At 41.9% G+C, this 12990-nt stretch overlaps 1 protein-coding gene across 1 annotated transcript in view; it reads right to left on the bottom strand.

Annotated features, from left to right (window-relative positions):
• LOC127006991 (glutamate-gated chloride channel-like) overlaps positions 1 to 12990 on the bottom strand; it is a 91371-nt gene that overhangs the window by 21794 nt on the left and 56587 nt on the right. The window contains exons 4-7 of the mRNA XM_050877451.1: positions 11322 to 11408; positions 9170 to 9297; positions 7771 to 7850; positions 4419 to 4506 (exon numbers count right to left, since the gene is read on the bottom strand). Of these exons, the coding sequence (XP_050733408.1) occupies positions 4419 to 4506; positions 7771 to 7850; positions 9170 to 9297; positions 11322 to 11408 (383 nt within the window). The remainder of the gene's footprint in view (positions 1 to 4418; positions 4507 to 7770; positions 7851 to 9169; positions 9298 to 11321; positions 11409 to 12990) is intronic.

Here is a 12990-nt window from a genome sequence, read left to right as displayed (position 1 = left end):
GGTTTCAGGACCCTTCTGGTAGTGTGACCCTTCTTCTGTACCGCGAATCTAACAAACTACATACCGTCCACGAAAACCCGAGCAGCAACTTTATCGAGACTGTCTTTTAAGGTCACAGAGAAGAGGGATTTCATGGGTGGTGATGTTACCGCTCGTGGTTTAGAGGTCAGTGTAAAACTATCACCAGCAACACAGAACAGTCCATGAAAACCCCAGCAGCAGGTTTTACGAGACTGTCTTTTAAGGTCACAGAGAAGAGGGATTTCATGGGTGGTGATTTTCCCATTCGTGGTTTAGAGGTCGTGTAAAACTATCACCAGCAACACAGAACAGTCCATGAAAACCCCAGCAGCAGGTTTTACGAGACTGTCTTTTAAGGTTGCAGAGAAGAGGGATTTCATGGGTGTTGATTTTCCCATTCGTGGTTTAGAGATCGTGTAAAACTATCACCAGCAACACAGAACAGTCCATGAAAACCCCAGCAGCAGGTTTTACGAGACTGTCTTTTAAGGTTGCAGAGAAGAGGGATTTCATTGGTGGTGATTTTCCCGTTCGTAGTTTAGAGGTCGTGTAAAACTATCACCAGCAACACAGAACAGCCAACCCAGCAGCTTCCACGAGAGGCTTTTCAAACGTGAGAGCTGAGCCGCGGATACGTTTAAAAATACAAGCTTAAAAACTTTCCCCTGAGGACGAGCAAAACACTCCCTGCTTTCATCGCTGATTGGTGGAAGCAAAGCGAGGATTACAAGCGAGATCAACGATAACGCAGCACAATAAGTAATTGGTACAACTCAAAACGCGGTGTATCAATCATGCGATGGAAAATCATACTCGGCAATGAACCTTTTATGTTTATTGAACGCGGCCCTTTGAGGATTTCCCTGGAACCCATTGCGGCTAATGTACAGCAGCGTATTAAAAAGAACATTTCACTGAGCAGGAGTAAATATATAATGTCAGAGACGTAGACATGTTCTTCGCGCTGTGCCTTGGATTTTGTGTTAGTCTCCCAGCTCCTGAATGCAAATGGGAAAGAGACTCAACCGTGACATTTAATATTCTGGGATTTCCTCCTTTTTCTTTCCTTTCTTAACTTCCTAACCCTTTCCCAATCCCTTCCAAATTCTACTGCTTGGAGCCAAATGTACAGCCAATCCAGTGTACATCAAATAATATGAAAACAAAGTAAAATATTTATCAGCATTAATTCCCTCTAGCAGTCGTTCAATCTGTATTCTATCGTTGACAAGGAGGGAGGGTGTAGTCTTCGGGGTAACTCAACTCTCAACTACCGAGTGGACGCATACCCCGGTTCCCATTGTTCCTTGGGGGTAAAGCGTTGGAAAAGTTACCGAAAGTCGAGGTTTGATTGAATTCTTCTGGGTATGTGTTGTGTAAGGTTTGGTGGTGTTCCTGGTTGGGTATATGTTGATGGTTTGTATTAGAGGTTGTGGTATTGTTGATGGTGATGAGTGAAACGCCCATATAACACGTTCTCCCTTCCTAGGCCATTCCCTTGATACCAGTTCCAGCAATATCAGAAGCTCTCCCTTCCTAGGCCATTCCCCTGACACCAGTTTCAACAATATCAGATGCTCTCCCTTCCTAGGCCATTCCCTTGACACCAGTTCCAGCAATATCAGAAGCTCTCCCTTCCTAGGCCATTCCCCTGACACCAGTTCCAGCAATATCAGATGCTCTCCCTTTCTAGGCCATCCCTTGACACCAGTTCCAGCAATATCAGAAGCTCTCCCTTCCTAGGCCATCCCTTGACACCAGTTCCGGCAATATCAGATGCTCTCCCTTCCTAGGCCATCCCTTGACACCAGTTCCAGCAATATCAGATGCTCTCCCTTCCTAGGCCATCCCTTGACACCAGTTCCAGCAATATCAGAAGCTCTCCCTTCCTAGGCCATCCCTTGACACCAGTTCCAGCAATATCAGAAGCTCTCCCTTCCTAGGCCATTCCCTTGACACCAGTTCCAGCAATATCAGAAGCTCTCCCTTCCTAGGCCATTCCCTTGATACCAGTTCCAGCAATATCAGATGCTCTCCCTTCCTAGGCCATTCCCCTGACACCAGTTTCAACAATATCAGAAGCTCTCCCTTCCTAGGCCATTCCCTTGATACCAGTTCCGGCAATATCAGAAGCTCTCCCTTCCTAGGCCATTCCCCTGACACCAGTTTCAACAATATCAGAAGCTCTCCCTTCCTAGGCCATTCCCTTGATACCAGTTCCGGCAATATCAGATGCTCTCCCTTCCTAGGCCATTCCCCTGACACCAGTTTCAACAATATCAGAAGCTCTCCCTTCCTAGGCCATTCCCTTGATACCAGTTCCAGCAATATCAGAAGCTCTCCCTTCCTAGGCCATTCCCTTGACACCAGTTTCAACAATATCAGATGCTCTCCCTTCCTAGGCCATTCCCTTGATACCAGTTCCGGCAATATCAGAAGCTCTCCCTTCCTAGGCCATCCCTTGACACCAGTTTCAACAATATCAGATGCTCTCCCTTCCTAGGCCATCCCTTGACACCAGTTCCAGCAATACCAGAATCTCTCCCTTCATAGGCCATTCCCTTGACACCAGTTCCAGCAATACCAGAAGCCCCCTTTACTAGACCATTCCCCTGACACCAGTTCCAGCAATACCAGAAGCTCTCCTTTCCTAGGCCATCCCATGACACCAGTTCCAGCAATACCAGAAGACCCCTTTACTAGACCATTCCCTTGACACCAGTTCCAGCAATACCAGAAGACCCCTTTACTAGACCATTCCCTTGACACCAGTTCCAGCAATACCAGAAGACCCCTTTACTAGACCATTCCCTTGACACCAGTTCCAGCAATACCAGAAGCCCCCTTTACTAGACCATTCCCCTGACACCAGTTCCAACAATACCAGAAGCCCCCTTTACTAGACCATTCCCTTGACACCAGTTCCAACAATACCAGAAGCCCCCTTTACTAGACCATTCCCTTGACACCAGTTCCAACAATACCAGAAGCCCCCTTTACTAGACCATTCCTTTGACACCAGTTCCAGCAATACCAGAAGCCCCCTTTACTAGACCATTCCTTTGACACCAGTTCCAACAATACCAGAAGCCCCCTTTACTAGACCATTCCTTTGACACCAGTTCCAACAATACCAGAAGCCCCCTTTACTAGACCATTCCCTTGACACCAGTTCCAACAATATCAGATGCTCTTCCTTCCTAGACCATTCCTTTGAGACCAGTTCCAGCATTACCAGAAGCTCTCCCTTTCCAGACCATTCCCTTGACACCAATTCCAACAATACCAGAAGCTCTCCCTTCTTAGACCATTCCCTTGACACCAGTTCCAGCAATCTCTCTCTCTCTCATTACATGCTGCAACCGGATACCTCTTTTTTTTCCATCAGATGTGTGGAAATCAGTGTTTGACGAAGCAGCTGCAGTTTTTTTTTTCTATTTCAATGTAATCCAAATATTTGCAATCGGGAATCACTTTTTTTCTCCTTTTTGTCGAGTTGATTTGTTTGGAAATCGAGCAATGGTGAGTTTAACGTCACGTTGACCGTCGTATTTTTCTTTTAATTACTCACTTGTTTATTCATTTATTTACCTGATCTGTCGGTTTTTTAGTCAGTCAGTTAATCAGCCAGTCAGTTATGGTCAGTTTAACGTCACGTTGACCGTCGTATTAGCCAGTTAATTACTCACTTGTTTATTCATTTATTTACCTGATCTGTCGGTTTTTTAGTCAGTCAGTTAATCAGCCAGTCAGTTAGTCAGTTAGTTAGATGGTCAGCTAGTTCGTCAGTCAGTAAGTTAGCCAGTTCGTCAGTCAGCTAGTTTTTCAGTCAGTTAGTCAGCTAGTCCGTCAGTCAGTTAGTCAGCCAGTTCGTCAGTCAGCTAGTTTTTTAGTCAGTTAGTCAGCTAGTTTGTCAGTCAGTCAGTTATTGAGCTAGTCCGTCAGTCAGTAAGCCAGCTAGTTCGTCAGTCAGTCAGTAAGTCAGCTAGTCCATCAGTCAGTAAGTCAGCTAGTCCATCAGTCAGTAAGTCAGCTAGTCCATCAGTCAGTAAGTCAGCTAGTCCGTCAGTCAGTAAGCCAGCTAGTTCGTTAGTCAGTAAGTCAGCTAGTCCGTCAGTCAGTCAGTCAGTAAGTCAGCTAGATCGTCAGTAAGTCAGTTGGTCAGCTAGTCAGTCAGTAAGTCAGCTAGTCCGTCAGTCAGTAAGTCAGCTAGTCCATCAGTCAGTAAGTCAGCTAGTCCGTCAGTCAGTAGGCCAGCTAGTTCGTTAGTCAGTCAGCCAGTTTGTCAGCCAGTCAGTCAGCATAACAGTGGTGGGCTGCGAAGTGATGAACATAACCTAAGAAAGAACAGGGTTTCGAACTGGGGGTCACAGCCTAACCTACTGGACGACACATACCTGCCGTCTCGTTGAATATGCTGGAGTTTTTGTACGCCAGTCGGTCATCCCGCCACTGCTCCCTGAAAGTCATCTGCACGCTGTACTCCTGCAGAGGAAAGTGGGACGAGGCAAGGCGTCAGTGGTAGATGTTAATGATTTTTTTTTTCCTATTTATGCAACAACTATGGCAAAAGAAAATGATACAGTAATAATAACAACTATAACAACAAGGGCGATGATGACAACTTCAATAACAACAACATCAGTAATAACAACAACAACAACAACCAAAACAGAGGTACAGACAGACAGACAGATAGATGGTTTACAGACTACATCTAATCTAACCAGAAAAAAAAAAAAAAAAAAAGAGAAGAAAAGAAAAACGCCAGACCAAAGAAGATTAACAACAAACCCTAAATTAAAAAAAGAAAAAGAAAAGTTTGACGAAAAAGAACATTAGAAGAAAAATGAGAAAAAAAAAAAGATTAGTAATCTGCATGAGTGTATATAAAAAGACACAACTAGGAAAGATTAAACGTTCCTGGAATTAAAAAAAAGCAAAGAAACAAACGTGATGGTGGTGGAGCAGGTGTGTGACAGGTGTGTGGGACGTGTGACAGGTGTGTGTGTGTGTGTGTGTGTGTGTGTGTGTGTGTGTGTGTGTGTGTGTGTGTGTGTGTGTGTGTGTGTGTGTGTGTGTGTGTGTGTTTTGTTCTGCGGTTCAAAGAGGGAGAGAAAGAAGGAGGAAAGGAGGGATGCTGGAAGGGAAGGAAGGAAGAGAGGAAGGACGGAAGGAAGGAAGGAGGAACGGAAAAAGGGAAGGAAGGAAGGGAATAGAGGGAGAGAGGGGTGGAATGAACGGGAATAGGTCAATAGTGTATAATGTTACAAAGACAAAAACAGCAAAAAGAAAACAACTTTACGCATTCAACGATAACGCAAAACAAAAGCACATCGCAGCAACTTGTCCACTGCGCACCACCACCAGTGTTACCATCTCCCACACGACCAGTATCACCACCGTCACTATTACCAACAACACTACACCACCGCCTACATCACCATCAGTCTCACTATAAAAAAGGAGTGCCATCAACATCATTACCACCATCAACACCACCACCACCACTGTTACCATCTCCCACACAACCAGTATCACCACCGTCACCATTACCAAGAACACTATACCACTGCCTGCATCACCATCAGTCTCAGTATAAACAAGTGTTAGTAGCACAAAAACTGTGCTAGATCGGCGTCGCATGACCCTCCAACACACCCTCAACAATTTATATTATGCAACTAGGGGTCTAAAATGGAAAATGCTGAAAAGTAAAGATGGCGTCACTATAAACACTTGCCTGCGCCACAACGGGCTGGGGCCGACCATCAGGCCCTACTATGAAGGCCTACCGGCGCCACAGGCCAAGACGTATATATCTATATATATATATATATATATATATATATATATATATATATATATATATATATATATATATATATATATATATATATATATATATATATATATATATATATATATATATATATATATATATATATATATATATATATATATATATATATAATGCCATGTTGTAGGGTTCATCAGGGCTAACAAATGTTATTATATAATGTCATGTCTACAATGCATGGGTGAGCCAGGAAAACAACTTAAAGAGAACAACAACAAGAAGATGGACAATATGTTGATCGGCGTCTGTGACGCCGATGAAAAGGAGTGCCACCAACATCATCACCCACTTCACCATCACCAGTATCACGATCAATAAGGCTTTCACCAGCTCTACCACCGCCAATAAGCCTTCCCGAAGCTCTACAGCCACCATTACCTTATCCTTTCTGTAGTCACCGCACGAGGGATTAGCCAAGATTCCCTCCCTCCTCCCTTCCTCCCCACTCCCTTCTCCTTCCTCTCTCTCTCCTTCCTCCTTCCCCACTCCCTTTTCCTTTCTCTCTCCCTCCTCTTCCCTGCCCTCCTACCTCCCCATTCCTTTTTCCTTCTCTCTCCCTCCTCTTCCTCTCTCTCCTTCCTCACCCACTCCTTCCCTTTTCCTTCCTCCTTCCTCTCTCCGTCCTTCCTCACCCACTCCCTACTCCTTCCTCCCTCCCTCCTCTCCCCTTCCTTTACACTTCGTCTTGAATTGCCAAGGTACATGATTATTTGGGTGAAAAGGAGATTAAATATTATGTACAGATCCGTATTCTCAGAGGCTTCCGCTTCGCACGTCAACTTATTCCAAAGGCCATAAAGAAGATTAATCGAGTTCTCATGGGTTTAATTTTTTAACAGGTGTGTGGAACGTGTAACAGGTGTGTGAAACGTTTAACAGGTGTGTGGAACGTGTAACCGGTGTGTGGAACGTTTAACAGGTGTGTGAAACGTTTAACAGGTGTGTGAAACGTTTAACAGGTGTGTGAAACGTTTAACAGGTGTGCGAAACGTTTAACAGGTGTGTGGAACGTTTAACAGGTGTGTGGAACGTTTAACAGGTGTGTGGAACGTTTAACAGGTGTGTGGAACGTGTAACAGGTGTGTGGAACGTGTAACAGGTGTGTGGAACGTGTAACAGGTGTGTGGAACGTTTAACAGGTGTGTGAAACGTTTAACAGGTGTGTAGAACGTGTAAGAGGTGTGTAGAACGTGTAAGAGGTGTGTGGAACGTGTAACAGGGGTGTGGAACGTGTAACAGGGGTGTGGAACGTGTAACAGGTGTGTGGAACGTGTATCAGGTGTGTGGAACGTTTAACAGGTGTGTGGAACGTGTATCAGGTGTGTGGAACGTTTAACAGGTGTGTGGAACGTGTAACAGGTGTGTGGAACGTGTATCAGGTGTGTGAAACGTTTAACAGGTGTGTGGAACGTGTAACAGGTGTGTGGAACGTGTATCAGGTGTGTGAAACGTTTAACAGGTGTGTGGAACGTTTAACAGGTGTGTGGAACGTGTAACAGGTGTGGAAGATGCAACAGGTGTGTGAAAAAAGGAACAGGTGTGTGGAATGTGCGAAGAAGCTTTATCCGATAGTGAAGAAAAAAAAACGAAAATATATTGGAGTCACATCTATAGAAACACATCGACATCATCAGCCTCTGCATCAACAACAACAACAACAACAACAGCAATAGAACGACAATACATACATCATCATCACCTCATCTCAGGCTGAATGGAACGAAAACACACACACACACACACACACACACACACACACACACACACACACACACACGACGTAAATTGAGAGAGAGACAGGAAAAAGGAGTGTGAGAGAATCAGTTACATTACCACAAAAAACACACTCTCTCTCTCTCTCTCTCTCTCTCTCTCTCTCTCTCTCTCACCATGTGGTAATCGTCGATCTTGTTGATGGAGCGAATCATGATGTTGATGACCACCTTCGTGAAATTGATGTCCTTCGAGCCTGGGGAGAGAGCGAGAGAGAGAGGACAGGTGAAGGGCAGGTGAGGTACAGGTGTTGTTGTTGTTGTTGGTGGTGGTGGTGGTGGTAGTGGTGGTGGTGAGCAGTGTAGTAGTAGTAGTAGCAGTAGTAGTAGTAGAGGTGGTATTAGTAGTATTAGTAGTAGCAGTAGTAGTAGTAGTAGTAGTAGTAGTAGTAGTAGTAGTAGTAGAGGTAGTAGTGGTTGTGATGTCAATAATAGTAGTTGAAATAGATACAAATAACAACAGAAAAAATTGCTCTCTCTCTCTCTCTCTCCTCTTCAATTCACCAGCTTTTCATCCTTCCCATCGTATAATGTCATGTCATATCTCTCTCTCTCTCTCTCTCTCTCTCCCCTCCTTTCGTTTTTTCTTCCCTCCTTTCTTTCTTTCTCTCTTATCGTAGCATCTCCTGTTCGTTCCTCTCCCTTCCTCCCTTCCTTTCATTTATTTTGCGCAGGGTATATTTATTTCTTCATCTCTCTCTCTCTCTCTCTCTCCTAATCTTCTTCGTTTTCTTATCCTCTTCTTATCTTCTTCCTCTCTTCTTTATATCCTGTGACTCTGTTCTTCCTTTCTTTCCTTTTTCTTTACTTCTTTATCTTTTAACCTCTCCTCTTCACCATCTTCTCTCTGTCCCTCTCCTTATCTTCTTCTTCTTCTTATCCTCTTCTTATCTTCTTCCTTGCTTCTATATATTTTGTGACGCTGTTCTTCCTTCCCTCCTTTTTTTTTTTCCCTCCTCGTGTCAAGTTTCCCTTCCCGTAACTTTCCTAGGGGGTTGTATTTCCCCCGTTTGATATTCGATCCTCCTAATTTTATCTCCAACTCTCTCTCTCTCTCTCTCCTCATCCTCCGTCTCTCCTTTCTCTCTCTCACATTCCGGTATTCTTACAATTTTATCTCTGTCTTTCTTTGTTTCTCTTCTTTTCACTTCCCATTCTCTCTATTTTTTTTTCTATTTCTTCTCTCTCTCCATTTTTCTCCTCCTCATCTTCTAACCTCTCCTCCTCCTCTTCTTCTTCCTTCTTCTTTTCATTCCTTTCTTTTCCTCTCCTTTCAACCTCCTCATAATTTTCCTCCTTTTCCCCCTCCTCTTCCCTCTTCTCTTTCTATTCCCTTCCTCTCTTTCAACCTCCATGTTCGTAATTTTCCTCCTCCTCTTCCTCCTCCTACCTTTCCTCCCCGCAATTTCCCTCCATCTCTTCATCTCTTTAAACCCCAAATCTGCCCATCATCCTTTTCATTTCTCTCTCTCTCTCTCTCTCTCTCTCTCTCTCTCTCTCTCTCTCTCTCTCGTACCCTTGCGTGAGGAGGGTCGAATCTTTCTGTCATAGGTTCCGTTCCCGAGTATGGTATCCAGTAGCCTTTTCTCCTTCATCCTGTGGTCTGTGGTGGGCGCTGCTGTGCTCCACCGACCGTCGTAGTGGCTGTGTGGGGGGGACAGAGAGGAGGTTAGGTTAGGTGAGACGAAAAGGGAAGAGATGAGAAAAGATGAAATGGGATGAGTTGAGGTGAGGTGAGGTGAGGTAAGGTTAGGTTAAGTTAGGTTAGCTGAGATGAGAAGACAAGAGATGAGATGAGAAGAGAAGAAAAGAGATGAGATGAGATGAAATGGGATGAGTTGAGGTGAGGCGAGGTGAGTTGAGGTAAGGTTAGGTTAAGTTAGGTTAGGTGGTAGTTAATTTAGGTGGTGGTGGGGCTGAGTTGGTATGGTGAGGTGAGGTAAGGTTAGGTTAGGTTAAGTTAGGTTAGGTGGTGGTTAGGTTAGGTGGTGGTGGGGTTGAGTTGGTATGGTGAGGTGAGGTGAGGTGAGGTTAAGTTAGGTTAGGTGGTGGTTATGTTGAGTTGGTATGGTGAGGATGGTTGTAGTAGGAATTGTGGTAGTTATTATGGTGTTGTGGTAGTAGTATGAGCATTAATAGTAGTAGTAGTAGTTGTTTTACTATTTGGTGATATTGTGTTTGTTGTTGTAGTAGCAGTAGTAGTATTGACAGTGATGGTAGTAGTAGTGGTAAAAGTAGTAGTAGTAGAATAGAAGCATTAGTCGTAGTTGTAATATTTGTAGTAATTGTAGTAAAATGAAAAGAATTATTATGTCATTTTAAGTAATAACAACCTGCTATCAAATCTACCTTACAATCTAACGATCTATGTCAGTCCATCAATTCATCTACCAAATCCCAAGTAATAATAACCTGCTATCAAATCTACCTTCCTGTCTAACCATCTATCTTCCTAGGGGTCAGTCCATCAATCCATCTACCAAATCCCAAGTAATAACAACATGCTATCAAATCTACCTACCAATCTAACAACCTATCTTCCTAAATGTTAGTCCATCAATTCATCTACCAAATCCCAAGTAATAATAACCTGCTATCAAATCTACCTTCCTGTCTAACCATCTATCTTTCTAGAGGTCAGTCCATCAATCCATCTACCAAATCCCAAGTAATAACAACATGCTATCAAATCTACCTTCCTGTCTAACCATCTATCTTCCTAAATGTTGATCCATCAGTTCATCTACCAAATCCCAAATAATAACAAGCTGGTATCAAATCTACCATCCTATCTAACCATCTGTCTTCCTAAATGCTGATCCATCAATCCATCTACCAAATCCCAAGTAATAACAACATGCTATCAAATCTACCTACCAATCTAACCATCTATCTTCCTAAATGTCAGTCCATCAATCCATCTACCAAATAACATGAATATACGGTGAGTCAGAGAAGCCTTCGTAAATTACTAAATAAAATGAACTAAAAATATAATAATAATAATAATAAAAAAATAGATAAAATGAAATAAAATGAACGGAAAAAGACAAAACAAAGAACGCATAATGAACAGCAACATATTCAAAAACTCCGTAAAAAGCGAACAATGTATAAAAACGAGAGAAAACGAGTAAAAAATTAAAGGAAAATATGGGAAACAAATGTAAAAAAAAAAGGATAAAACCACAGTAAAACATTTTATTTCCAGGATCACAAAATTTTGGGGTCGTTCGCTTGTTTGTTTTTATTATTTTCTATTATTTATTTTATTCACTTTATTTTGTGTGTGTTTGTATAAAAGGAGTGTCTGTCTGTCTGTCAATCAGTATGTCTATCTATTTTCCCTTGTATGTATGTATGTATGTATGATAACTTCTATAATGCAAATAATATAAATGAATCAGGCAAGAGATATATTTGCATCAGTTAACAATTATACACACACACACACACACACACACACACACACACACACACACACACACACACACACACACACACACACACAATCATCCCTCCCTCCCTCCAGCATCCCTCATCTCTCACCCCCAGCATCCCACTTCCTTCCCCCGCTCCCAACCTGTTTACCACCCCTCCACACACACCACAATCACACAATCACCCTTTACCCCTCCCCCCTTCTCCCCCCACACACATGTCCTTACCCATAGTTGTAGGGGCTGTTGTATCCGTTGTAGTTGTGCTTGTTGGGGTTGTGGTTGTAGTTGAGATTCGCGTTGTGGGCCGTTTTCCTGAAGACGAGTAGAAGAAGAAGGGAGATTAAAATGTTAGTGGTGGACTTTTTATTAATTTGGTAACACAGAGAAAAAGAGGGAGATTAAAATGTTTGTGGTGGACTTTTTTTTTACATGGTAACACAGAAGAAGAAGGGAGGTTAAAATGTTAGTGGTGGACTTTATTTTTTTACATGGTAACACAGAGTAAAAGAAGGGAGGTTAAAATGTTAGTGGTGGCCTTTTTTTTAACTTGGTAACACAGAGAAGAAGAAGGGAGGTTAAAATGTTAGTGGTGGATTTTTTTTAACTTGGTAACACAGAGAAGAAGGGAGATTAAAATGTTTGTGGCGGAGTTTTTTTTTAACTTGGTAACACAGAGAAGAACAAGGGAGATTAAAATGTTTGTGTTGGGCTTTTTTTTAAATTTGGTAACATAGAGAAGAAGAGGGAGATTAAAATGTTTGTGGTGGACTTTTTGTTTACATGGCAACACAGAGAAAAAGGGAGATTAAAATGTTAGTGGTGAATTTTTTTTTAACTTGGTAACACAGAGAAGAAGAAGGGAGATTAAAATGTTAGTGGTGAATTTTTTTTTAACTTGGTAACACAGAGGAGAAGGGAGATTAAAATGTTTGTGGCGGAGTTTTTTTTTAACTTGGTAACACAGAGAAGAAAAAGGGAGATTAAAATGTTAGTGGTGGATTTTTTAAACTTGGTAACACAGAGAAGAAGGGAGATTAAAATGTTTGTGGCGGAGTTTTTTTTTAACTTGGTAACACAGAGAAGAAGAAGGGAGATTAAAATGTTAGTGGTGGATTTTTTTTTAACTAGGTAACACAGAGAAAAAGAAGGGAGATTAAAATGTTAGTGGTGGACCTTTTTTTTAAACTTGGTAACACAGAGAAGGGAGAGATTAAAATGTTAACGGCGGACTTTTTTTTAACTTGGCAAACAGAGAAGAAAAGGGAGATTAAAATGTTTGTGGTTAACTTTTTTTTTTAACTTGGTAACACAGAGAAGAAGAAGGGAGATTAAAATGTTAGTTGTGGACTTTTTTTTTTAACTTGGTAACACAGAGAAGAAGAAGGGAGAGATTAAAATGTTAACGGCGGACTTTTTTTTAACTTGGCAAACAGAGAAGAAAAGGGAGATTAAAATGTTTGTGGTTAACTTTTTTTTAACTTGGTAACACAGAGAAGAAGGGAGATTAAAATGTTAGTGGTGGACTTTTTTTAAATTTGGTAACAGAGAAAAAGAAGGGAGATTAAAATGTTAGTGGTGGACTTTTTTTTTTACTTGGTAACACAGAGAAGAAGAAGGGAGATTAAAATGTTAGCAGTGGCCTTTTTTATAACTTGGTAACACAGAGAAGAAGAAGGGAGATTAAAATGTTAGCAGTGGCCTTTTTTATAACTTGGTAACACAGAGAAGAAGAAGGGAGATTAAAATGTTAGTGGTGGACTTTTTTTTAACTTGGTAACACAGAGAAGAAGAAGGGAGATTAAAATGTTAGTGGTGGACTTTTTTTTAACTTGGTAACACAGAAGAAGAAGGGAGATTAAAATGTTATTGGTGGACTTTTTTTAAGTTGTTAACA

Source organism: Eriocheir sinensis, chromosome 34 (assembly GCF_024679095.1).
Source record: "Eriocheir sinensis breed Jianghai 21 chromosome 34, ASM2467909v1, whole genome shotgun sequence".
In the NCBI taxonomy this organism is placed as follows: domain Eukaryota; kingdom Metazoa; phylum Arthropoda; class Malacostraca; order Decapoda; family Varunidae; genus Eriocheir; species Eriocheir sinensis.
This window is presented reverse-complemented; position numbering and strand designations above follow the sequence as displayed.